This window comes from Heterodontus francisci, chromosome 36 (assembly GCF_036365525.1).
Source record: "Heterodontus francisci isolate sHetFra1 chromosome 36, sHetFra1.hap1, whole genome shotgun sequence".
In the NCBI taxonomy this organism is placed as follows: domain Eukaryota; kingdom Metazoa; phylum Chordata; class Chondrichthyes; order Heterodontiformes; family Heterodontidae; genus Heterodontus; species Heterodontus francisci.
The window spans coordinates 29,849,875-29,873,236 of record NC_090406.1 but is presented as its reverse complement, the minus strand read 5'-3'; the positions used below and the strand labels follow the sequence as shown (position 1 = coordinate 29,873,236).

The 23,362-nt window shown below is 44.8% G+C and overlaps 1 protein-coding gene across 1 annotated transcript in view; it reads left to right on the top strand.

The window, feature by feature from the left end:
• kank3 (KN motif and ankyrin repeat domains 3) overlaps positions 1-23,362 on the top strand; it is a 70,159-nt gene that overhangs the window by 16,574 nt on the left and 30,223 nt on the right. The window contains exons 2-5 of the mRNA XM_068016427.1: positions 15,263-15,366; positions 16,278-18,233; positions 18,850-18,949; positions 22,589-22,843. Coding sequence (XP_067872528.1) covers positions 15,330-15,366; positions 16,278-18,233; positions 18,850-18,949; positions 22,589-22,843 — 2,348 coding nt within the window. The 5' untranslated portion in view covers positions 15,263-15,329. The remainder of the gene's footprint in view (positions 1-15,262; positions 15,367-16,277; positions 18,234-18,849; positions 18,950-22,588; positions 22,844-23,362) is intronic.

The following is a 23,362-nucleotide window of genomic DNA, read 5'->3' as shown; positions in this document are numbered from 1 at the left end:
CCGCTGCCAGAAGCCCTGCGGCGGTCTCCACAACATGAGGGCCAATCGGATTGCCCGAGGCCAGCAGCCTCACCGAGAGAGCTGGGTTCTGCTGATGGAGGAAGGAAAGAGTGAGGGCACCTCAAGATGGAGAAAAAGTGTGGCCACAGCTGCAAGGCCGTGACTGTGAAAGGGGAACCCCTCCACAGGATGGCCTGCAGCCACACTGTGGCCCTCTGGCAGCCATGACTCCAGTGGGAGGGAGGAATTAAAGGAGGCCCCGCTTCCGCCTCAGTGGGGAGGCCTGTCTGCCATTGGGAAGGTCGCTCGGAGACAGGAACCCATTGGGTAGACAACCTGATGCCCAACTTTCACAAATTCCCCTCCCTCCCGCCTCCAAAGTCGCCTCCGAGCAGCTGATAACATTCCGTCCATTGTCTCCATTCTGAATGTTTATGTGTAGCTCTGAAAGGAAAGATCAGAGCTATCTGCAACATCAATAGTTAAAAATTTTCAATGAGAAATTTTATCAACTCTATGCTTATATCTGCACTGTATGAATGAGGCAGAGACTCAGATGTAGACTGACCTCAGTTTATCATCTGGTGCTTTGTATAAGACCCATGAAAGCATCAGCAAACAGAGTTACACTCCAGACTAAATTCATACACAGTATATAGAGTATGGTGTATTTAATAATAACCGGGAATAATCAGCCAAGTCAGCAAATGCAATGGCCCTTCACCTTTAGCAGAATGGCCTTAGTGCATCTTAACGAGAGAGGGCAAAGTCAGCCAGAGTTTCTGTTCCTGATCATTATCCAGTGACAACTGCCAGAAAGGATGTTGGATGAGAACAGGATCAGGCTCAGCTGTTATGTCCCCTTAATATTTGAAAAGCCTTCCCATGCATGAAGAATAACCACTTGGACAAGTTCCCGGGATAATTTTTTTTCCCGTAAGTATACTTTATTCTTGAAATTTGAAAAAATACATTACATAACAGTTTAAATTTAGCATTACATAAAAGGACAATACAGATCAGTTTCTTTCAATACTGTACACGAGGTGCCTCACTACACTTACCATTACAAGTTAAAATTTACAATGTACATTTACGTTACGCTACATGTAAAACATTCTGTGGTGCATACAGCCCGAGGGGTTTTACACGGGTTCCATCCACTCGGTATACCATGGCGGGAGGGCCTTAGACAGTGGCCTTTAATACCTAGGCAAGGACCCCAAGACCATACCCCAGCTAGGTCCATTGGACCATACCCCAGCTAGGACCCCAGGACCATATGCCAGAAAGAACCAGCACCCGAGATAAGAGGAATGGAGAAAATTGCTGGGAAAAAGAAGGAAAAGCCCATCTGACAGATTGCGAGCAACCTCAACCTTGCACTTTTACTGCATGGACTGGTTAATCAAAGGGACTTGTCTCTGACTTTACCTCCAACCACAGAACAGACAGAGATCAACTAAACAACACAACAAGAGCAGGGAACTTCCACAGTCTCGTTGCTGAGCTGGTAATAGGAGCAGAAATACTTAGCTGGGATTCAGAAACTTTTCTGTGTTAGAGCTGGCTATTCCGGCCGAATAACGTTAATAGGCCCACATCTGTGGGAGGGATCAATAGGTTAAGCAGACGTTACAATATCTGACTGAGTCTCCTTCAATCTTCTTGTTTGTGAAGTTAGCCAAAGGGCAAGTAGAACTAGACTGCCATAGGGTAACGATTCCACTCAGCAGCTACATAGCAAGGAATAATTTTTAACACTCTCTCTGCCAAGTGGAATGGATTGTCTGGTTAACCCTGTGGCTGTCTGGCTCCACTCAGCCTTTGGCTAACTAAATGAACAAGAATATACAAGGAGGCCCAGTCTGATACTGTGGAATCTGCTTAACTTACTCATCCCTCCCATAGACATGGGCCCATAAATGGACGCCAGGAGTGAACTGGATCAGGCTGTGCTGTGATGGTTCCACAGTTGAATAACCAGCCTGCATTCCATGTTTAGGCTCACTCTTGGAACGATGGCTCAGGTAACAGTACTCCAGCAAGCAGGAAATGCATTTCAGGAGACCAAATGCAGAAAAATGCTTCTTTGAATGAACATTATTTGGTGCTGTGCTTTTAGTGACACGTTGTCACTTGCTTGAATAGCAGCAGTGCTGAGATTGGAATTTCTGATTGTGTCAGTTACATGTCAGTAGCCACCAACCCACTGAAGCTGCATTCCAGGGAGTGGGTCTGTTGCTGTGTATTATTTCCAATTGCAGTTTATTGTTGAATGAGAGATTAGCCCGGTTAAACTGCACCTGCCTGTGCAAGTCGTCTGATCCTGGCCTCACTGCACAGGAAGCGTTTATATGGAGGGTTGATCTGGATTCACTCGGCAAGAGTTTTTTTGATTGTTTGTCACAGTTGCACCTTTTACTCCACATGCCATTTCCTAGGAGCTTGGACGGCTCCGGGAGTTGGATTTTAATACAATTGCGTTACATGTTTCATTCGTATGGGGTTATGTTGCCTAAAGGTATGGGGAGAGTGGGGTGGCATCTGGGTGGGTTCATAGTGGGTACACCTAACACGTATACCATCTATGCTACACAGATCAAGGGATGCAACCCTATACACCCACTATAGAACAATACCAAGGGGTGTTCATCCACTGCTTACAACTGGAATTATATAACAGGGGTTATTTGCAGAGTAAAGCTCCCTCTATACACCCCTATGTTTATGATCCAGCTCAGCTTAGGTTTACTGGATGTGGTTCACTTACTCAGTTTGAACTAGCTGTTCAATTGCATTTGATCTGAATTGAAAGACTAGTTTGACTGAGGTTGGAAAGTTCAATTCAACGTTTTCAACCTCTGGTATGGAAGCACAGTGTATTGGGAGTAAAGCGAGAAGCTCATTCACCTTTAGAGTGCAGGAACATCAACCTTAAAGAGCCTGCTACCCATCAGTCTGTCATGCCACCTAGTACCAGTCTCTGTGTGAGGCTACTGAAAGCAGCTCATAGGCAGGCCTGGGAACATTGCATCGTAATACAACTGTAGGGAAATTAAAGAACAAAATGGATATTATACATATTCCAGACATCCTAAAGTCCTTCACAGCCAATTAATTACTTTTGAAGTGCAGTCACTGTTGTTATGAGAGCAAACATAGCAGCCAATTTGAGCACAGCAAGATCTCACAAACAATAATGAGATAAATGACCTGTTAATCTGTGTTGGTCGAGGAATAATGTTTAGTTTTAGTTTAGAGATACAGCACTGAAACAGGCCCTTCGGCCCACCGAGTCTGTGCCGACCATCAACCACTCATTTATACTAATGCTACACTAATCCCATATTCCTACCACATCCCCACCTGTCCCTATATTTCCCTACCACCTACCCACACTAGGGGCAATTGCTAATGGCCAATTTACCTATCAACCTGCAAGTCTTTGGTATGTGGGAGGAAACTGGAGCACCCGGAGGAAACCCACGCAAACACAGGGAGAACTTGCAAACTCCACACAGGCAGTACCCAGAATTGAACCCAGGTCCCTGGAGCTGTGAGGCTGCGGTGCTAACCACTGCGCCACTGTACCGCCCATGTTGGCCAGGACACTGGGAGAACTTTTCTGCTCATAGAGTAGTTCCACAATAGGAACAGGCAGATAGGGTTCCATTTAAGGTCTCATGTAAAAGATTATTTTTATTCTTTCATGGGATGTGAGCATCGCTGGCAAGGTCATCCCTAATTGCCCTTGAGAAGATGGGGGTAAGCTGCCTTCTTGAACCGCTGCAGCCCATGTGGTTTGGGTACACGCAAAGTGCTGTTAAGGAGGGAGTTCCAGGATTTTGATCCAGCGACTGTGAAGGAATGGAGATATAGTTCCAAGTCAGGATGTGTGTGGCTTGGAGGGGAACTTACTTATGGGAACTTGATGGTGTTCCCATGCATCTGCTACCTTTGTCCTTCTTGGTGGTAGAGTTCATGGGCTTGGAAGGTGCTGTTAAAGAAGCCATGATGAGTTGCTGCAGTGCATCTTGTAGCTGGTACATACTGCTGCCACTGTGTGTCGGTCATGGAGGGAGTGAATGTTTAATGTAGTGGATGGGGTGCCAATTAAGCAGGCTGCTTTGTCCTGGATGGTGTCGAGCTTCTTGAGTGTTGCTGGATCTGCACTCATCCAGGCAAGTGGAGAGTATTTCATTACACTCCTGACTTGTGCCTTGTAGATGGTGGACAGGCTTTGGGGAGTCAGGAGGTGGTTACTTGCTACAGAATTCCCAGCCTCTGACCTGCTTTTATAGCCACAGTATTTATATGGCTGATCCAATTAAGTTTCTAGTCAATGGTAACCTCCAGGATGCTGATGATGGGGGATTCAACGATGGTAATGCCATTGAATGTCAAGGGGAGTTGGTTAGATTCTCTCTTGTTGGAGATGATCATTGCCTGGTACTTGTGTGGCGTAAACATTACTTGCCACTTATCAGCCCAAGCCTGAATGTTGTCCAGGTCTTGTTGCATATGGACACAGACTGCTTCAGTATCTGAGGAGTCACAAATGGTACTGAACACCGTGCAATTATCAGTGAACATCCCCGTTTCTGACTTTATGATGGAGCAGTTGAAGATTGTTGGGCCTAAGGAACTCCTTCAGTGATGTCCTGGGCTTAGAGGTTTGGCCTCCAACAACCACAACCATCTTCCTTTGTGCTAGTTATGACTTCAGCCAGTGGAGAGCTTTCCCCCGATTCCCATTGACTTCAATTTTGCAAGGGCTCCTTGACGCCATACTTCGGTCAAATGCTGGCTTGATGTCAAAGTCAGCCACAATCACTTTACTTCTTGAATTCAGCTCTCTTGTCCAAGTTTGGCTGTAATGACGTCAGGAGCTGAGTGGCCCTGGCGGAACCCTAACAATGAGCAGGTTACTGCTGTGTAAGTGCCACTTGATGGCATTGTTGATGACGCCTTCCATCAGTTTGCTGATGATTGGAGTAGACTGATGGGACGATAATTGGCTGTATTGGATTTGTCCTGATTTTTATGGGTAGGAGATACCCAGGCAATTTTCCACGATGTTGGGTAGATGCCAGTGTTGTAGCTATACTGGAACAGCTTGGCTAGGGGCACTCGTTCTGGAGCACTACTGCTGGAATGTTGTCAGGGCCCATAGCCTTTGCTATATCCAATGCCTTCAGCCATTTCCTGATATCACGTGGAGTGAATCGAATTGGCTGAAGACTGGCATCTGGACACTCAGGAGGAGGCCGAGATGGATCATTTACTCAGCACTTCTGGCTGAAGATGGTAGCAAATGCTTCAGTCTTGTCTTTTGCACTGAAGTGCTGGGCTCCCCCATCATTGAGGATGAGGATGTTTGTGGACCCTCTTCGCCCAGTTAGTTGTTTAATTGTCCACCACTATTCATGATTGGATGTGGCTGGACTGCAGAGATTTGATCTGATCCGTTGGTCGTGGGATTGCTTAGCTCTGTCTATCGCATGCTGCCTCCGCTGTTTAGCATGCATGTAGTCCTGTGTTGTAGCTTCACCAGATTTGCACCTTATTCTTAAGTATGCCTGGTGCTGCTCCTGGCATGCTCTTCAGCACTCCTCAATGAACCAGGTTTGATCTCCTGGCTTGATGGTAATGGTGGAGTGAGGGATATGTCGGGCCAAGAGGTTACAGATTGTGGTTGAATAAAGTTCTGCTGCTGCTGATGGCCCACTGCGCCTCATGGATGCCCAGTTTTGAGCTGCTAGATCTGTTCAAAAACTATCCCATTTGGCACAGTGGTAGTATCACACAACATGATGGAGGGTATCCTCAGTGTGAAGGTGGGATTTCATTTAGATGTCATAGGGTCATTCTTCTTTTTCTTTTTTCTTTTGGGCCTCCTTATCTCGAGAGACAATGGATACGCGCCTGGAGGTGGTCAGTGGTTTGTGAAGCAGCGCCTGGAGTGGCTATAAAGGCCAATTCTGGAGTGACAGGCTCTTCCACAGGTGCTGCAGAGAAATTTGTTTGTTGGGGCTGTTGCACAGTTGGCTCTCCCCTTGCGCCTCATAGGGTCATACAGCACAGAAACACACCCTTTGGCCCATCGTGTCCATGCTGACTGTCAAGCACCTATCTATTCTAATCCCATTTTCCAGGACTCGGCCCGTAGCCTTGCATGCTATGGCATGTCAGGTGCTCATCTAAATACTTAAATTTCCAAAAGGACTGTATGGTGGTCACGCCTACCAATACTATCATAGACAGATGCATCTGCGACAGGTAGAGGATGAGGTCAAGCAGATTTTTCCCTCTTGTTGGTTCCCTCACCATCTGTCACAGGCCTAGTCTGGCAGATATGTCCTTCAGGACTTGGCCAGCTCGGTCAGTAGTGGTACTACTGAGCCACTCTTGGTGCTGGGCATTGAAGACCCCCATCCAGAGTACATTCTACATCCTTGCTACCCTCATGCCTCTTCCAAGTGGTGTTCAACATGGAGAAGCACTGATTCACCAGCTGAAGGAGGGCAGTAGATGCTAATCAGGAGGTTTCCTTGCCTATGTTTGACCTGATGCCATGAGACCTCATGGGGTCTGGAGTCAATGTTGAGATCTCCCAGGGCCACTCCCTCCTGACTGTTTACCACTGTGGCTGCCACTTCTTGTGTGACTGTCCTGCCGGTGGATGACGATAAGGGTTTTGATGCCTATCCATTTCCCCCATACGGCTGTACCTCAAAATGACACAAAACAGTGGCATACTGAATGGGGCTGTGTGTTTAACAGGCCAACAGCAGGTCATGTGAACCAAGAGAAAGAAAGTCTCCCTGTAACTCTCATGGGCTTGTTTACATTTGTATTTAATACTCCATAATGTCGGAGTCCCTTTAAAGAGAAGGTGATGCTGTAAAACCTGTCCTGGAATTTACACACCAGGATTGCCAAGCTGTTTTTCATGATGGGTTTGTTTCTTTAAGGTGAAGCATTGGCACAAGGATGAATGGAGCAAAGCTGCCTGAACACAATAGTTTCCCTGAGACTGGGTTATCCTGGAGCTGGAGGTTTTGGCATCAGCTAATTTTCTTTGGAGCTGGCTTGATGTTTACTTGCAGTAAATCACGCCTGCAGAAACAGTCAATCCTTCTGCTGGTGAGGTTAAAGGAAGCACCTCCCTGATCTGTATCTGACCATGCAGCTGGTGTTAGTTAAGATTCAGCTTGCTTTTAACCGTTTGATAAACTCGTAGCTAATTCTAGACAGAAAAGGAGGGACAGTTGCTGCACTTGCTAGAAAATAGGTTGAAAGACCAGGGAGAAATGAAAAAGTGGAAATTTGCCTTCCTGCCCTGTATCAGCACTGCTTCCTGGCCTTTGTCTAACTCTTTGGAACTCACTCCTGTCTCTCTCCCCCTCTCATAAGAAATGTCAGCTGTAAAAGAAAATTACCACTTAACATTCAGCAAAAATAACCAGACCTTAATATGATTGTGGCATTCATGTTCAAAAGATTTGATTGGCACAATGGAGGTTTGGCTATCTCTCCCTACTCGTCACCCTGCAACCAAGAGACAGACCCAGACATCCCATTACTGAGAGCGACACTCCCCATGCCCATCTGCTCCCCTGCGATACCCATTGTGTTTAGACATTTTGCTTCAAACAGTGTCGTATATAGGAAACTGACCAGCTATTGGACATTGTCCAAGCAGGAAGCGGAATGAAGTGGAGGCCTTTTAATTTATATTTGAGCGGGGATAGATTTTAGTCTCATTAGGGTGAAAGCTACCTGCTTCCCTGATGCCTGTGAATAGCTAAAGTATTATCTTCAACCCTCGTTGTGCTGTTCCATGACATAACTGCAGTGTTAAGGCTGCACCTTAGGGCTTGTGCTGTCGGGTTCAGCTGTACGACTGACAGCTGGTTCTGTTCATTGGCTGCGAGATGAACAATGTAGAATGCCTTTATTCAGCTGTGGGGATTGATTCTGTGCACTTTGTGTGCGAGGGATGGTGTTTCCATCAAGAAATAGATAAGAGAGAAAAATGTATGAATTACACACATTCCATGATACAATGTGGGTGAGGGATACATGTATTCCCAGAGCTAGCAGCTACCACCAGTACAGTATGCTACTGGACTAGCAAACCAAAGGCCTCGGCTAATAATCCAGAGACATGAGTTCAAATCTAATCAGAGCAGTTTGTCAATTTGAATTCAATTAACTAAATATATCTAGACCACAAAACCACTGGATTGTTGTTCACCTGTTTCATTAATGCTCATTAGGGAAGGAAATCTGCTGTCCTTACCTGGTCTGGCCTACATGTGACTTCAGATCCGTAGCAATTTGGTTGACTCTTAACTGCCCTCTGAAAAGGCCTAGCAAGCCACTCAGTTGTATCTAAATGCTGCAAAAAAGTTGAATAAGAATAAAATGGGTCTGACCACCCTGACCTAGGCATCAGATTCGGATATGACAAAGGCACACCCATCACAGTCGAAACTTAAAATCCTCCTCACTAAAACTGGGGATTTGTGGCAGAAGTGGGAGCGATGTCCCACAGACCAGTCAAGCAACAAGCTGAGATAGTCATACTCCCAGAATCATATCTATCAGCCAACATCCCAGACTCCTCTGTCACCATCGCTGCATACGTCTTTTTCTACCGGCAGGACAGAGGTGATGGCCCAGTGATACACAGTTGGGAGTGAGTGGTACTGGGAGTCCTCAACATTGACATCGCACCCATGAAGGCTTTTCTTGCCAGGCCAAGCATGTGCAAGGAAACCTTCTGCTGATTATCACTCTACCTCAGCTGATGAATCAGTACTTCTCCATGTTGAACACCACTTGGAAGAAGCACTGAGGGTAGCAAAGGCACAGAATGTGCTCTGGGTGGAGGTTTTCAATGTTCATCACCAAGAGTGGATTGATATTACCACTACTGACTGAACTGGCCGAGTCCTGACGACTGCATTTGCAACTATCTTCCGTCAGAAGTGCAGAGTGGATGATCCATCTGGGTCTCCTCCTGAGGTCCCCACTATCACAGATGCCAGTCTTCAGCCAACTTGATCTCCTCCAAGTGATATCAAGAAACAGCTGAGTGCGTTGCACACAGCAAAGGCTGTGGGGCCCTGACAACATCCTGGCTGTAGTGCTGAGATTTGTGCTCTGGAACTAGCCGCTCTCATAGCCAAGCTAATCCAGTACAGCTACAACACAGGCACCTGCCAGACAAAGTGGAAAATTGCCCAGGTATGTTCTGTGCACAAATCCAATCCAGCCAATTACTACCCAATCAGCCTAATCTCAATCATCAGCAAAGTGATGTAAGGTGACGTCGACAGTGCTATCAAGCAATACCTACTCGCCATTAACCTGCTTACCAATGCTCGGTTTGGGTTCCACCCAGAACACTCGGCTCCAGACCTCATTACAGCCTTGGCCCAAACATGGACAAAAGAGCTGAATTCCAGAGGTGAGGTGAGAGTGACTTCCCTTAATATCAAAGCAGCATTTGACTGAGTGTGGCATCAATGAACCCCAGTAAAACTGAAGCCAACGGGGGTCAGGGGTAAAATTCTCCATTGGCTGAAGTCATACCTAGCACAAAAGGTGATGATTGTGGTTGTTGGAGGCCAATCATCTCAGCCCAGGACTTCACTGCATGAGTTCCTCAGGGCAGTGTCCAAAGCCCAACCATCTTCAGCTGCTTCATCAATGAACTTTCTTGTTTCATAAAATCAGAAGTGGGGATGTTCACACAGTGTTTAGATCCATTCGCAACATCTCAGATAATGAAGCATTTTGTCTGCATGCAGAAAGACCTGGGCACATCTGGGCTTGGGCTGCTAAGTGGTATTTGCAGCGCACAAGTGCTAGACAATGGCCATTTCCAACAAGAGAGAATCCAACCAGCTTCCCTTGACATTCAATGGCATTACCATTGCTGAATCCCCTTCCATCAACATCCTGGGGTTACAGTTCACCAGAAACTTAACCCCGGACTAACCATATAAATACTGTGGTTACAACAGCAGATCAGAGGATGGATATTCTACAGCAAATGACACTCTTCCTGCCTCCCCAAAGCCTTTTCACCATCTACAAGGCACAAGTCAGGAGTGTGATGGAATACTCTCCACTTACCTGGATGAGTGCAGCTCCAACAACACTCAAGAAGCTCAACATCATCCAGAACAAAGCAATCTACTTGACCGGTATCTTATCTACCATGTTAAACATTCGCTTCCTCCACCACTGGCGTAATGTGGCTGCAATGTGTGCCATCTACAAGATGCGCTGCAGCAACTTGCTTCTTCAACAGCATCTTCCAAACACGTGACCTCTACCATCTAGAAGGACAAGGGCAGTGCGTGAATTGGAACACCAGCACCTCCAAGTTCCCCTCCAAGTCACACAACATCTTGACTTGGAACTATATCACTGTTCCTTCAGCATCAGTGGGTCAAAATCCCTAACAGCACTGTGGCTGTACCTACACCACACAGACTGCAGCAGTTCAGGAAGGCAGCTCACCACCACCTTCTCAAGGGGAATTGGGGATGGGCAATAAATGCAGGCCTTGCCAGCAATACTGTCATTCCTTGAATGCATAAATTAAAAAAACTGCACTATGTCTGGGAAATTTTGGTGTTACGCAAGAACACATGAAATAGGAGCAGGAGTAGACCATACGGCCCATCGAGCCTGATCCGCCCGCCGTTCAATACAATCATGGCTGATCTTTGGCTTCAGCTCCACTTTCCTGCCCACTCGCCATATCCCTTGATTCCCTGAGAGACCAAAAACTGGTCTATCCCAGCCTTAAATATATTCAATGGTGGAGCATCCACAACTCTCTGGGGGAGAGAATGCCAAAGATTCACAACCCTTTGAGTGAATCCTTTGAACATGTGAGATCACAGTTGTTCACTGCAACTTATTGCCTCCAAGCAGAAGCTGAGCAGGTGCAGCCTCCCATTTGAGATTTGTCAGCATTGTAATGTGTGCAGTCTGGTGCAGGGAATCCTGGTGACAGTAACAGCTACAGTGTGGTGTGAGGAATGCTGATGACATTAATGACTGCAGTTTGCTGGGAGGAATCTTGGTGACAGTAACAGATGCAGCCTGATACGTGTGTAGTCTGCTATGTGACAAACGCCGATTAAATGTCTTTGTTGATACAAAACATGTCAGCTCGTGCGTGGGGAGAATGCATGTTGTGCGGCTGTGATGCATGTATTATCTAACAGAATTCCAGAGCATTGTCATTTTTAATGAATGCCGGAGTTAGAATATGTTTTAATGATCCTCAGATGACTTGATTTAAAGGACCCGAGTAAATATGCCTCATATTTATGAGGAGCTCGTTCAATGCCACTGGGGTATTGAGCATTATAACTTATAATTATAATGCAAACAAATAATTAGGGCAGATAATGGAAAGATGTGAGAGGAAAGTTTGATGCCTGTTTTTGGGCCACAAGTTGTGTTACTACCTGATAACCTCCTGCAGTGTATTAATTGTTTTAAAACTTCATACAGTTTAATGTTGGTGCTGTTTCTTACTGAACAACTTGTGTCTGGTGTCTGGAGAGTGAGTAAAAGGCCTATTGCTATTGAGGTTTCTGTTGGAGGTTATTACCAACCCAGGATCCATCCCATTACAGTTCATAAGATGTTCTATATTTTATGAGCATAGGAAAGTGACAGGTGGAAAAGACCAGCTGATCCATCAAGTCTGCCTCACTCATGATAGTTGAATCATCAGGACTAGACACTAACTCCACCCCCAGCCTCGCAGCCAGCCAATCTCCTGGGAAAGGCAAGAAAAACCCAGGGCCAATAAGAGGAAGACATACTCTGGAAAATTCTTCTCTGACTCCCTCAGGAGGTCTTTTTATATGAAATGTTTATTCGGCCAAAATAGGGAAATTAGTTTCTGCTAACTGATACTGCCCATCTGTATGTTTGTAAGAACACAGGACTCCAGTGGGGCCGAGGTGGCTAAAGGCACAGTCAGCTGTTGTGAGGCGAAGGGAGGGAGACACACAAGGAGAATGGAGAGTACAGGCAGGATGGGAGAGTGGCAGTTCATAATGCTGGATGAAGTTATTGGTGGGGGCGGAGATGGATGAGGCCATGGAAGGATTTAAACAGAAGAATAAAAATTTAAAATTTGAGGCTTTCAGGTAGCGGGAGCCAGTGCAAGCCCGTGACGATGGGGTGTGTTGAGGGTGACTTGGTGTGGGATGGGATGTGGCAACTGAGTTTTGGATGATGTGAAATTTATAGGAAGTGGTGGGTGGAGACAAACCAAGATAGCATTAGAGCAATCGAGTCTGCGATGGGTAATAAATGTTCCCTTGTTGGTGTCTCCCACATCCTGGAAACAAAGCTAAAAAATTGAAAAGACCATGATAATAATGAGCTTTTGAAGGTAAAGGACAGACTGTAAATTGACTACAGATGCGACTATTGAGTTCAGCAACATGTAACTTTCTACCAGCACTATTTATTTCCCATCATTTGAAATGAATGCAGCTTAGTTACAAGGAGTCATTGCTAATATTTCTGGAGATTAATCTGAGTATCAAGTTTTCCCCACTATGCTAATGCTATGCTATGCTCACTGATGCATAGTTTTCTGATACAAGCCAGAAATTTCCCGTAAAAATGCATTGGGAATGAGAACTAATATGATTCTAATTAAATGAATTGGGGTGTGAAATGGATGAAGCAGCCATCTGTTAGTGTGACCACAGCCACCTGGAGAATGGGCAGTAGAACAGAGTAACCACTAAGTTATAACACAGAAATCAAAATTCCCAATTATATTTTAAAATATCCAAAACTCCCATTCATTCATCTTTGCCTCTGTAATCTTCTGACTGCTCCTGCTCCTCCTCGTATCTCTCTCTAACTGATGTTTTTTCTGTTACTTTGATGATACCTAGATTCTGAGATGTATTAATTCCCACCAGCAATCTCTCCCAATTCCACATCTGTACACGCACAGTATAAGTACACAGCAGTGTACTGCTCTGCTTCCCAGGCCCTTGAACAACTGGTCAGTGCATCTAGGAAACCCATAAGTTGAGGTCTCTTTGACTGCTTTCAATACTGACTGGTTACCTGGATCTCCAGAAGCACAAACTAGATGGGCTAAAGGGATTTTTTTTGTCCTGGACTTTTTCTCATGACAATCATTGGGGAATTAGTGATACAAATGGAGGGGTTGGGCTGGGCAATATCCCACTGCACTGATTGAGAAGCAGATGGAGGAACTGCCAGTTAAGTGGTTACTCAGTCTGTGATATACCAACATTCAGTCTGAGATATACCAACATTCAGTCTGTGATATACCAACATTCAGTCTGAGATATACCAACATTCAGTCTGTGATATACCAACATTCAGTCTGAGATATACCAACATTCAGTCTGTGATATACCAAAATTCAGTCTGAGATATACCAACATTCAGTCTGTGATATACCAAAATTCAGTCTGATATACCAACATTCAGTCTGTGATATACCAACATTCAGTCTGAGATATACCAACATTCAGTCTGAGATATACCAACATTCAGTCTGTGATATACCAACATTCAGTCTGAGATATACCAACATTCAGTCTGTGATATACCAAAATTCAGTCTGTGATATACCAAAATTCAGTCTGAGATATACCAACATTCAGTCTGAGATAGACCAACATTCAGTCTGAGATATACCAAAATTCAGTCTGAGATATACCAGCATGCAGTCTGGAATATGCCAACATTCGGTCTGGAATATACCAACATTCGGTCTGAGATATACCAAAATTCAGTCTGAGATATACCAGCATGCAGTCTGGAATATGCCAACATTCGGTCTGAGATATGCCAACATTCGGTCTGAGATATATCTCAGTCTCAGATATACCAGAGCAAACCATCATGGTTGATGAAGAAACAGCAGCAAAAGGTCCCTTGGGTGGCAGCATCTCCAGGTGTGGAGCATCAAGTAGAACTGAACACAGAGTTATTGTGCGTGATTGTTAGGAAATTAAACAGATGCTCATGTTATGAGATTGCGAGGTGGCTCGATCACTGGCTTGCTTCTTAATAAGTATTGTATGCCCTATTCAGTGAATCGCCTACCTTTGAGAAGCCGCTAGCCAGTGAGATTATTTGCAGAGTAGTATTCCTGACGACCTCTCCAACTATATTTAACAGAATGTTGCAGGTCATAGGGCCCCGCGCACATCATGTGAGACCTTCTCTCCCCTCCCTCCAATTGCGTTGTCTGTTATCAGAATGTGCTAAATCAGACACTACTGGGAGTGAATTTGTTTGCTACACATTTACCACTGATAATTCCTGTCCTTTCCCCCACACCCATGTCCTCCTGCAGCCTGCAAAGTATGTACTTCTGGCCCCTGTCAGTGCAGGAGCCACAATAAGCACAATGGTGGGGCCCCCTCACTCCACTTACTGCCAAGCTGGCTCTGAATACAAGTCCCACTCCCTCCTATTCACCTTCCAATTCATATCCATTGCCTGCCATCCACACTTCCTTGTCCCTGAACATCTTAGGCAGGAGTGCATGAAGTTGACCTACTGGGAGAGGAGGAGGTTGGAACCCGCCTTGGACTGGATCCCAGGATCTGTGTTGGTGACTCCAATGTCTGTCTCTGGAGCTCTTTGAAGATATTTCCATTATCTGTCATTCTCCTTTATTTATATCTAAGGTCACCGATTTACAGTTTTTGTGAATAAATGAAGAGCATCACAGGTTTTGATTCCAGAAAAAAGTTTTTAAAAATTCCAAAAATAAAACGTAATAAAAACAGAATTTCTCTATTCAGCCATTGTGGCTATTTAACCCAACTCACCAGGTGGGAAACCCATCCGATTGGGTGAAATGGCAGTTGTACACTCTGCCCAGTATGACTCCATTCACTTCAATGGTGAGTAAAATCAGGCAGTGTTTAAAAACAGTGCTGCCCCCAATCTCATCAGTTTCCTGATGGGAAGGTTAGGATAACATTGTCCCCTGTAGCTGGGCAGCAGGCAGGAGACTCCTGACAGTTCTTCTTCCTTTTGGAAGACAATACCACAGCCTTCACTTGACAGCTCTCAGGTCAGGAACTGAGTGGAGTGGGAGACTCAAACCAGCATTCATCTTCAATGAGCTCTGAGCAACAGCGTCCAACTGTGCCTTGATACAAGGGCAGTGGCATTACCTTTCCCTTGTGTTTTATTCCAGGCAGCCTAATTGGTTGGAAGCACAATTTCCTGTTCATTTCATGGGCACGGTGAACATTTGAGGAGAGATGGCACGACCGGCACAAATGAATATGAGTATCCCAGGTAAGCACCCACTGTTGTACCCACTAGCAGGCTTCTCCTCATCAACATTGCAGCCATTTCTGCAGCCTAGAATGGGAGCTGAAGTGTGATGCTTCCATCATCCCTTTACAAAAATCATTTTCACTCTTGGTCCTGGGTGCCTATGAGTGCCCAGTTAAAAATCCAACCAACCTAGAGCTCTCTTAATTAACTACAGCATCTCTATTGTGAACTTCCAACTCTCTGACATTATTCTGAGCTTTCAGTTATCCAAATCATGGGATGCAGCCACGTAATTCAATTTAATGAAGCGTATGGGTGTTCCAGGCCATTATACACATTCTCCACAGGCTGTACTAAAGTTGAATCATTGGAAATATACCATCATCATGTGGATACCTGGAATTCCTCCATTTGACAAACTCAGAGCAGACATGTTCTGTGTTGTACTTCTGATCCAGTAGTTTTTTTCCCCCGTGATGGCATCATCATATTCAGAAATGAATTGCAGATGAGGAAGGCCATTTGACTCAGCTGATCCAATAAGACAGGTCCCCACTCAGCATCCAGTTGTTTCTTAAATGATTCCAGGGCTTTTGCCTCCAGAATTATGTCTGGAAGTTGATTCCATATGATGATCACTTTTTGTGTGAAGAAGAATTTCCTGATAACTGTCCTAAAATTGCCTTTTACTCATTTGAATTTGTGTCCCCTAGTACTAATTCTATAGTTTAACTTAAAGCAATATACTGGGTTAAATTCTTCTATGCTCCTAACTGTCTTGATATATCTGGGTTATTTCATCAATCATCAGATTGAAAACAAAAATTACTCTTTGCAACAAAATGAACACTTATTTCAATGTGAAAATCTTCATGTGCAATGATTATTGTCAATTGCAAACCTAGTAACAATGTTCTATCATTCCCTAGATCTGGGAAGTCATGCTTTGTATAATGAGTTGGATGACAGTGAGAAGAGTCCGTATGCTGTGGAAACACCATATGGTTTCCAGTTAGATCTGGATTTCCTCAAATATGTTGATGACATTCAGAGTGGAAACACTCTGAAGAAACTGACCATTCATCGTAAGCCGAAAATTAAACCAACAACGAGTACCAGTGGATGGACCTCCACAGAGTCACTGTCCTCCTCAACTAGTGAGGACATTAAAACATTGCCCACAACACCAAAGTTCAAAACTCACACAGTTGCTTATGAAATAAAGGATCCTGTTTGTAGTCAGCACTTAAATGCAACGTCACCACCACCAGCCAACAGTCTTCTTCCACCACCTTCCCCAAGGTCTTCTCTGAGGAACCTTCGTGTGGAAAAGACATTGCTGGAGACCAGCCGGAGGCTGCAGCAGGAACAGTTGACTACTGAAGACGTACCGAGACCCAGATTGTTGAGCACTGGATGCAAATTGGGCATAAATCCATACAGTCAAAGCCAAAAGTCCCCATCTGTTCAACAAAACACTTCCATAGGAAATGGCGATGTTAACCCAGTCTCCAATCCGTCATTCACTGGCTTTTTCAGCTTTAGCCCAATGAACTCGGGAAGAAGCTCACCAGTCGCAAGTATCACACCTGCTCACCTTCAACACATCCGTGAGCAGATGGCAGCTGGCCTGAGGAGGCTGAAGGAGCTTGAAGAACAAGTGAAAATGATTCCGTATCTGGAGAGGAAACTTTCTGCAGTAGATGAGGAGAAGAGGCAGCTTATGGTTGAGCTGAAAAAAAGAAAAGTCTGTAGCCCGTCTGAGGCCATCCGCCTGAGGCAGCGGTCATATAGCACAGGGAATGTGGCACAGTACCAACCAGAAACCAAGAAGGTGGTGGAGCTTCACATTGATTTAGTTGGTGACAACGATGAGAAGAGATCCAGTAAAATTAAAGAACTTAGGCGACTAACTGAGAAATTGACAGTTGCAGAAAGGAGCAGAGCATGCTGCAAAGGCCCATCTCTGGGAGGTTACCCAACTTCTCCAAGTAAAAATGTGCTGCTAAAGTCAGTGGGTATAGGAGAGACAAAGGACATGAATGAGGTTGTTTTTTACTACAAGTCAGAGAGACCTGCTCAAGATGTAGCAGTTGGAACGGAAATGGAAATGAGGCATGTTGGTGTGGGAGTTGTTGAATCAATGTTGGGGCTCACCACTGAGGCACAGGAGGAAATTGAATTTCTGCAAGAAATTATTGATGGTCAGAAAGCAAATATCTCCATGATTGAGGCTGATCTGGAAGATACAAATAACGAACTGAACAACTTAAAGCTGAATGTAGCACTTGTCACTTGTAGGACGATGGTTGACGCCAGCATGATGGCCCAGCCACATATGGTCCATGCAAGCGAGGAAGCCAGAGTACCAGTCATGAGTCGAGCAGTAGGTAATCACTTGGAGCTTACAGATGCATCTGTAGATTGCACACCACACATGTCCAGCATAGGAGTCAACTGCAGCTTACAAGTACAGGAGGTCTCTGTTGATCCAGATACTCCAATCACACAAGAGGACATTGCCGATGCAGAGCCTGGGAAGAATCTGGATATTTACAGTCAGAGTAAGAATGGACTTAGACAAGAACGGACCAGAGGAATACTGAAGGGTGAGGTGAAGATGGAAACTATTGAATATGTTACAAATGATGGCGATCAAGTGTTAGAGTGCAGTCGGAGTTTAGAAATAAAAGATTGTGACCTTAAACATCAAGTTAAGGACGAGGTGACTAGGGTGAACTTATCAAAGGACACAGCCCCAGGGATTCGTGTTGCAGCCAAGCTCTTTAGCACATCTTTGCAGGTTGTGCATGAGAGAAATACAAATAACAAGGAAAATGTGCAAAAGTCCCTGGAACAGCACCATGTGGTCAGTCCTACCAAAGGTGAGTCTGTGGTTTTATTCTATTTTTATGTGATGTAACATACCATCCGTAAAAATCAAATCAGAAATAATTGATCATATTGCATCTTGAAGATTGATATTAGTAAAAAATATTTTTCCAAACCTTCTTTCCATCCAATGTCAATTCCAGGTGTTTAGGAGTCACACAGTAAATAATCTCAGTGAAATACACAGATAGATTATTCAACAAGATGGGGGGAAGGGGACTCAGAACACATGGTACAGCATCAATCACCACAATTTTAATGTCAAATTGCACAGCTCTAACTCCCAAACCTCACCCAGCTATTTGGCATGACTAGGTTGATTAACTAATATAACTAAGGGTTGTTAACGGAGGTGGAGTGATGGAGCTAGTGGGAATCTGCATTCAGTACTCAAGCTCCTGTACTCAGGTCAGAGCAAATAGTTCCAGTGGTGGTGGATTATCTCCATTTGGTAGTAAAACTCATTCAGGTTCTGTTGTTTAAGTGTCAAATAAGCATTACAGAGATGTTTCAGGCAGAGCCTTTCTATACTGACGGTGTCTGGCTGTCTTGAATTAGATGGGCTGAACTATTGTAACCAATGTCATTATACCAGTCTATTTCTAATAGGAGTCCTGAAGTCAATCATGAAAAAGAAGGATGGGTCGAACAAAACAGAACCAAATGGCAGCAAAAAAAACCTACAATTTGTTGGTCTTTTGAATGGAGAGTAAGTGATTACAATTAATAGTTCAAAGTTTTAAGTTATATTGATGTGGATAACTTGTACATTTAACAGTGGTTTATATTAAATATTGGGAAGATCAAAGCTGTTGTCCTCAGTCCCCACCAGAAACTCCGTTCCCTAGCCGCTGACTCCATCCCTCTCCCTGGTAACAGTCTGAGGCAATCTAGGTGTCTCATTTGACCCCAAGATGAGCTCCTAACCACATAGCTGTGCTATCACTTACACCACCTATTTCCACCTCCATAACATTGCCTGACTCTGCCCTTGCCTCAGCACATCTGCTGCTGAAACCCTCATCCATGTTTTAGTTACCTCTAGACTTGACTATTCAAATGCATTCCTGTCTGGCTTTCCACATTCTACCCTTTGCAAACGTGAAGTCATCCAAAATTGTGCTGTCCGTGTCCTTACTCACACCACGTCCTGTTCGTCTATCACCCCTGAGCTCCCTGACCTACACTGGCTCCTAATTAAGCAATGTCTTGATTTTAAAATTCTCATCCTTGTTTTCAAATCCCTCCATGACCGAAAGGCCTGCTACCCACCCGAACCCGACGGGACCCAACGACATGTGTCGGGTTTGGGTCAGGCCAGGTCGCCCTTCCGGGTCCGGCTTTCGGGCTCGGGTCGGGTCGGGTCCAGGTTGGACACAGTCCCACAGTATTACCTTTTGCTCTGCTGGGAAGTTATGTTTAGTAAGTGTTAAAAGTTGGAAAGCCTGCCTGATCTGGGAATCTGGGACGTCAAGGAGGGAGACTCTGAGTCTGCGCAGTGAGCGACTCTTTTGTTGCTTATCTGCAGAAACTGAAAAAGTGAAAAACGGATTCGGAATCGGAAGGCAGGTAAAGTGAACATTCCAGTGGTCGGGTCAGGCTCGGCTCGGGCTCGGGCTCAGGTCAGGTCAGGCTCGGGAAAAAATGGAAGGACTCGGGCCGGGTCTTCTGCCGGGTTCGGGTTGGTTTTTTTTTCCCTGACCTGAGCAGGCCTTTACCATGGCCTAATCCCTCCCTACCTTTCTGATCTCCTGGACCCCCACAACCCTCCCAGGTATCTGCACTCCTCTAATTCTAGCCTCCTGAGCATGCCTGATTTTAACCGCTCAAACATTGGTGGCCGTGCCTTCAGCTGCCAAAGGCCTAAGCTCTAGAATTCCCTCTGTAAACCTCTCTGTTTCTCTACATTTCTTTCCTCCTTTAAGAGCTCCTTAAAACCTATCTGTTTGACCAAGTTTTTGGTCATTTGCCCTAATATCTATTTATGTGGCTCAGTGTCAAAGTTTGTTCATAATGCTCTTATGAAATGCTTTGGATTGTTTTATTATATTAAAGGTGCTATATAAATATAAGTTGTTGTTATATGTAGAATAATGAAGTATAGACTGTGATTAACTGAACTACACCAATCAATGATTTCCCGAGATGGAATATACAGGTTGCTATTCTGCAAGGTTGATATCAAATGGGCTGAAATGAGTGTAAAATTCCATCTGATTACAGTCATCACCTGAACCCCAAGACTTGACGACTGTCTGGAAATCGTTTTCCTATTTTTTCTACTCACAGCCCGTGATGGATGTTCTCACATCATCAAGTTTTCTAATTGGTTCCTGATCCTGGGTTGTATGAGATAGGAATTTATCAACATATTTCATGTCAATAGTAATCTTTTGTTTAATATACTGTGGTCTTGATAGTGATTACAACAATGGGTCATCACAATAAAACATGAAGAGATAAAACTATCTGTGTTTTATTTCTGAGATACAGTTAGACTGGAGCTGGCCATAGGGAATGTGCTTGTCTAATGTGTGTTGTAACTAGGACACTAGCTCTTGTATTTTCACTGCTGGTATCTCTAGTTTCTGGTAAAGCCCAGGTTGCACAACAGTTGATACCAAGCCTGGTGTCACTTAGTAAATCCACCTTATGGATGGTTTGGAACCAAATGTCCAACAATCTGATTAGTCAGGTTGAGAATTTGGTCATTTGCTGTTGCAGTTAATGCCTTATCTGTAGTGCACACAGACTATTTGACTTGGATATGAACACTGTCCAGTATTTATATGTGAAAAGTCATCGTGCTTTCTTATGATCCAGTTCTGGTAAAAGATCATTGACCTGAAACGTTCACTTTGTTTCTCCCTCCGCAGATGCTGCTGACCTGCTGAGTATTTTCTAGCTTTTTCTGTTTTTATTTCAGATTATATATGAAACTTTTCTTACCTTTGCATGTTGCATAGATCTGAAATGTGAACCACAGGCCAGCATGTTGTGAAAAACAAAAGTGGCTTTCTATAAATTTGCAAATGTCTAAGTGTACACTGACAGGCCAAGACCAAGTGGACATTCTGCAATTTTGCTAGATACATCAGGGAATCAGGAAGTAATTATTTGCATAGTGCAGGCAGGAACAGGATCAATAAGCCAAAGGGCCTTTTCTCTTTCAAAGTGATTCCTGACAACGCAGCTGGCCACTGACGTCATCAGGCTGCGCCAAAGTGTGCACTTGCGCAGACGGGCTCCTGCTCTCTGCGCGTGCGCTGTGTTCCAACTTGCCAGGACTGGTTAGCGCATGCGCCGATGACGTCTTCGCGTGACGTGTGCATCTTCGGGCAATGCACCTGGTCAGCCTCTGCGCATGCGCTTTACGCGTACAGCAATGCAACGCTAACGTATTCACCCATGCGTCAAGCTCTGCTACCCCCCTCGCTGTTCTCTCTGGCCGCTCTGCTCTTTCGGCCGCTCCGCTCCCCCCTCGCTGCTCTCACCAGCCGCTCCGCTCCCCACCACCCCCCCAACAGTCTCCGGCCCGGTCCGCTGCCCCCACCCCTGGCCCCACCCCGCTCCGCTCCCCCCCATCACCCCCACTCCGCTCCCCCCGCGTCCATGGCCCACTCACTCGCTCGCTTTCTCCCTCCCGCCATTGTGTGCTGCCAAGTGTTTAGGTCAGGTTGCCTTCGTGTGATTATTTTTGAGCAGCGCCATCTTTAGTCCTGGCAGCTGCCTGAAGTCGCAGACTGTGACGTTTTAGTGGCACATACTGCATTTGCGCATGTGTCACTGCAGCGCCACCTAGTGGTAGCGTTGTCAGCAAACGCAGCCTTTCTCTTTATGATCCTATAAGTGGATGTTTGACTGCAGGTGATTCCTGGGACTGCACACATTACATCAGGATGTGACATCGCAGATTTTTTAAAAATTCATTCTTAGGATGTTGGCATTTCCAGCAAGGCTAGCACTTGTTGCCCTCCCTAATTACCCTTAACAAGGTGGGTAAACCTTGACAACTGAGTGGCTTCCTAGGCCATTTCAGAGGGCAGTTAAGAGTCACATAGGCAAGACTGTGTCAGCACAAACTTTCTTCCCTCAAAATCATAAGTGAGTCAGTTGGGTTTTGACAACAATCTGGTAGTTTCATGATCACCATTACCAACAACAGCTTTTTATTTCAGGTTCATTTAATTAATTGAATTTAAATTCCCCACCTGTCTTGGTGGGATTTGAACTCAAGCCTCCAGGTCATCAGTTGAGACCTCTGGATTACTAGTCCAGTGATATAAACACAATGCTACCATTTCTGACAATACTTACAATGAGGATCTTGTTGCAATTAAATTTACAGATATGAGACAACGTCAAGCGAGGAATCAAGTGGTGAGGAGAGCTTGGACAAGGTGGTTGGAGACAGTTCGGAAAGTGAGTTGGGAAATTGCTGTGACAGTTCAGATGAAGATGGCATTGCAAACCTGAATGACAGTGATGGCGACAACTGTGAATGTAGCGAACAATGCAGGGATAAAGTGGATGAGGAAGTACTTGAGCTGAGTAAACAGAAGAGAGAAGAGAAGAGATTTGAAGAAGAGGAAGTCAAGGAGAAGTGAGAACTAGTTAATTAATTTGGTCTAATACCTAAATCATTAAAACGATTGGAACTTTTATCCAGTGCAACAAATAAAGAGAGCTGGAATTTTATATTAGATCCTCTTTTGTGGCTTGGGAAAAAGGAAATATTATTTCCAGCTCCATTTATATATCATATAAGCATGAATAGATTTAGAATTACAGTTTAAACATGTAGCCTATGGAATCTGTTTCTCAATGCTTAGCCGTTTACAGTAGTAACTGAGCTATTCAGATCTCAAAGGCCCAAGGTTCAACTTGAATTGAGCTGGGCTGACTGATCTCAACCATAGCATACACTCAAAACTGTTGAATGAGCTGACCAGAGGAAAAATGGATGAGCACACCTCATTTCCAGTCTGTTCAAAACTTGCCAATAGCCATTCTGGTGGTAATTACACCAAAAGAGAGAATTTAGCCTATATTACATCTTTAGCTGGTGAGCATTGTGTTATAATCTGCCCCATTATGACCGATTGTTTAATTTGACTCTGAT